At 55.0% G+C, this 3,368-nt stretch overlaps 1 protein-coding gene across 1 annotated transcript; it reads left to right on the top strand.

The window, feature by feature from the left end:
• Positions 1–475: 475 nt before the first annotated feature.
• Positions 476–2,499, top strand: LOC109773788 (tyrosine N-monooxygenase-like). Its single transcript, XM_045228215.2, has 2 exons — positions 476–1,559; positions 1,668–2,499. Exons 1-2 carry the CDS (start codon positions 549–551, stop codon positions 2,307–2,309), a joined length of 1,653 nt encoding a protein of 550 aa, XP_045084150.1. The 5' UTR covers positions 476–548; the 3' UTR covers positions 2,310–2,499.
• The last annotated feature ends 869 nt before the right edge of the window (positions 2,500–3,368 follow it).

Below are 3,368 nucleotides of genomic sequence, written 5' to 3'. Positions count from 1 at the left end.
TGTATGGATAGGATTTGAGGGGAAGAGTTTGATTCCTCTATGACACACGCATAATTTTTGACTTGGCACAAAAATAACATGCTTTAAATGGCAGTACTAATTAGGAGCTCATTAAACACGCCAATTAAGGTACGGAAGAATTAAATCGTGCTAATGAATGGTAAGGAGAAAAACTCGGGTCTATTAAGAGATCATTAAGATACGGGAGAATTAAATCATGCTAATTAATGCCCAAGAGAATAAACCGGGTCAATTAAGATATTTGAACAATTAAATCCCGCTAATTAAGGCGATGCGGAAACGGGAACTGCGGGAAACTTGCGCGAGACCGGTCGATCGGAAATCGACGGTATCCGGATCGTTCGGATCTCTCCCTAACTGCCATAGCTTTTCCGACACTATAAATAGGGATTAATGCATAGCTAGAGGAGCACACCAAGCTAGCCTCATTTGGCAAACTAATTAACACCCAGCGCTACACTAGGGTCTCTCTGATTGATCGAACAGTGGAGAGCTAGAGCTAGAGCTAGCTAGCTAGCTTTCTTTCAATGGGGAAGATTGGAGCATCGCTCTCCTCTGCTGCTGCCAAGGCGCTACTGCTAGTGCTAGCCTTCATCAACCTCGCGATCCAGAGGCTGCTGCTGCTCAGGCGCCCCAAGAGCAAGATAGCGAGCGGTGCCGGTGGTCACAGCTCTAGCATTACTAATGGTACGTCGGCGGCGGCTCTCCCGCCAGGGCCGGTGCCTTGGCCGGTGGTGGGGAACCTCCCTGAGATGATGTTCAACAAGCCGGCGTTCCGGTGGATCCACCAGATGATGGAGAAGATGGGCACCGACATCGCCTGCGTCCGCCTGGGCGGTGTCCACGTCGTCGCCGTCACCTGCCCCAGCATCGCCCGTGAGGTGCTCAGGAAGCAGGACGCCAACTTCGCCTCCCGCCCGCTCACCTTCGCCTCCTCCACCTTCAGCGGCGGGTACAAGAACGCCGTGCTCACGCCGTTCGGCGACCAGTGGAAGAAGATGCGCCGCGTGCTCACCTCGGAGATCGTCTGCCCGTCCCGGCACCGGTGGCTCCACGACCGCCGCGCTCACGAGGCCGACAACCTCACCCGCTACGTCTACGCCCTCTCCACGGGGTCTGCGTCCGCGTCGGGCGTGGACGTGAGGCACGTGGCGAGGCACTACTGCGGCAACGTCATCCGCTCGCTCGTCTTCGGCCGGCGTTACTTCGGCGAGCCTCAGCCGGACGGAGGGCCGGGCCCGATGGAGGTGGAGCACATGGACGCCGTGTTCACGTCCATGGGTCTCCTCTTTGCGTTCTGCATCTCCGACTACCTCCCTTGGCTGCGCGGCCTGGACCTCGACGGCCAGGAGAAGTTGGTCAAGGAGGCAAACGCGACGGTGAACCGGCTCCACGACACGGTCATCGACGAGCGGTGGAGGCAGTGGAAGTCCGGTGAGAGGAGGGAGCTCGACGACTTCCTCGACGTGCTCATCACGCTGGAGGACGCCGAGGGGAAGCCGCTGCTCGCCATCGAGGAAGTCAAAGCGCAATCGCAGGTAGGTCTCCCATGGGTGCAATGTCAGCGCACGTCAAGCATGTGTACTAGGTGAAGAAAAAGTTGACTACACACCCTACTAATGTGTTGCATTGGGACGATGATGCAGGACATAACATTTGCGGCGGTTGACAACCCGTCAAATGTGGTGGAGTGGGCGTTGGCGGAGATGGCGAATGCGCCAGAGGTGATGTTGAAGGCGATGGAGGAGATGGACCAGGTGGTGGGCCGAGAGCGGCTCGTGCAGGAATCAGACATTCCGTATCTCAACTATGCCAAGGCATGCATTCGTGAGGCATTTCGGCTGCACCCGGTCGCCCCTTTCAATGTACCACATGTTGCCCTAGCCGACACCACAGTCGCCGGTTACCGCGTGCCCAAGGGCAGCCACATCATCCTCAGCCGAACTGGGCTTGGCCGAAACCCGGCCATCTGGGACGAGGCGCTCTGCTTCAATCCAGAGCGCCACATGAATTTGGCTGATGGCGGCGACGTGGTGCTCACGGAAAACGAGTTGCGGTTCATCTCCTTCAGCACCGGCCGCCGCGGATGCATCGCATCGTCGCTTGGGACAGCCATGTGTGTGATGCTCTTTGGACGGCTACTACAGGGGTTCACTTGGAGCAAGCCGTCGGGGTTGTCGGCCATTGATCTCAGCGAGTCAAAGCATGACTTATTCATGGCCAAGCCGTTGATGCTGTATGCCGAGCCACGCCTGCCGATGCATCTCTACTCCACCACCAACATCTAATAGATCTCTGGTCAGCTCGAGTTGAGCATAATAATATTCTATTATGACAAATAACCAGTTCCATCAACAGTATAGTCATGCATAAGCTCTATGCTTTACATGGTGTAACAATTCTTCTTTTGAATTGGTTAATTTCTGTTTGCGTGGAAGTGTGAGGGGGCAAAGTATGAAGTACTTCCTCCGTTACTAAGTATAAGTATTTTTAAAAAATTTAATATAAACTACATACGGACGTATCTCTATTAATATTAAACAAGCAAACATATTTATCGTTAAGTGCACCAAGCCTAATATACGCAAAACAACACAGACCAATACGATTAGGATCACTCAATTTAATCTAAGCATTAAGATTTTATTAACCTCAGCTAAAAAGTACGTTTAGCAATTTGCCCGGCGGACGAAAACTCTGCCGAACGAAACATTCCGCGCCGCGCGTCCAGGGGCCACGCCAAATACATCGCTTCCCTGATAATAATCCATTAACCCAAATTGATTCCGTGTTTAGTGGCACAACACGAGGCTAAACGCATCTCCCCGACTGCGCATCGGCATCCATCTCCAGTTCTCCACCGCCGCGCTCGCTTGCACAACGCCGGCGGCGCCAGCGCAACCTCCCTCGCGCTGCTCACCCCCGGCCCCCGCTTGTCCGGCTATCCTGTGGCGCACGGCGACCGTCGGCGGCCCGCCCGTCCGCCTTACCATCGGCGGCCGCCCGACCGTCTCTCCTGTGGTACTCGGCGCCTGTCCCTGGCCCGTCCCCCACACAGCCGACGGCGACTCCTCCGTCCTCCAAACGGCCGGCAACAAAGACTGCACGACGCCGTGACAACGTAGAAGCTCCTCCCTTAGCAGACGCGTTCTTCCTCTGCACCACCTGTGGAACAGTTCGTGCACCCAGCGCCACCGATTCGATGGTCTGCAGGTAAGAACTGCTTCCTTGAGTCACTTTCGGTCCGTCCTACAACGAGGTTCTTGTTTCCTACTACTGCGTCTTGTGCAGATCCACAATGTTGGGGTTGCAAAATTGCAGATGTTTGATCTAAGATGCCCGACTGT

This window comes from Aegilops tauschii, chromosome 5, assembly GCF_002575655.3.
Source record: "Aegilops tauschii subsp. strangulata cultivar AL8/78 chromosome 5, Aet v6.0, whole genome shotgun sequence".
NCBI lineage: Eukaryota > Viridiplantae > Streptophyta > Magnoliopsida > Poales > Poaceae > Aegilops > Aegilops tauschii.
Note: the sequence above shows the minus strand (reverse complement) of the source record. Positions and strands in the feature narration are given on the sequence as shown.

Bases quoted from the DNA above. Each gene is read 5' to 3' on its own strand.
- LOC109773788 (XM_045228215.2), top strand. From the start codon at position 549: ATGGGGAAGATTGGAGCATCGCTCTCCTCTGCTGCTGCCAAGGCGCTA. The intron at 1,560-1,667 runs GTAGGTCTCCCA...ACGATGATGCAG, and splicing joins AAGTCAAAGCGCAATCGCAG to GACATAACATTTGCGGCGGT.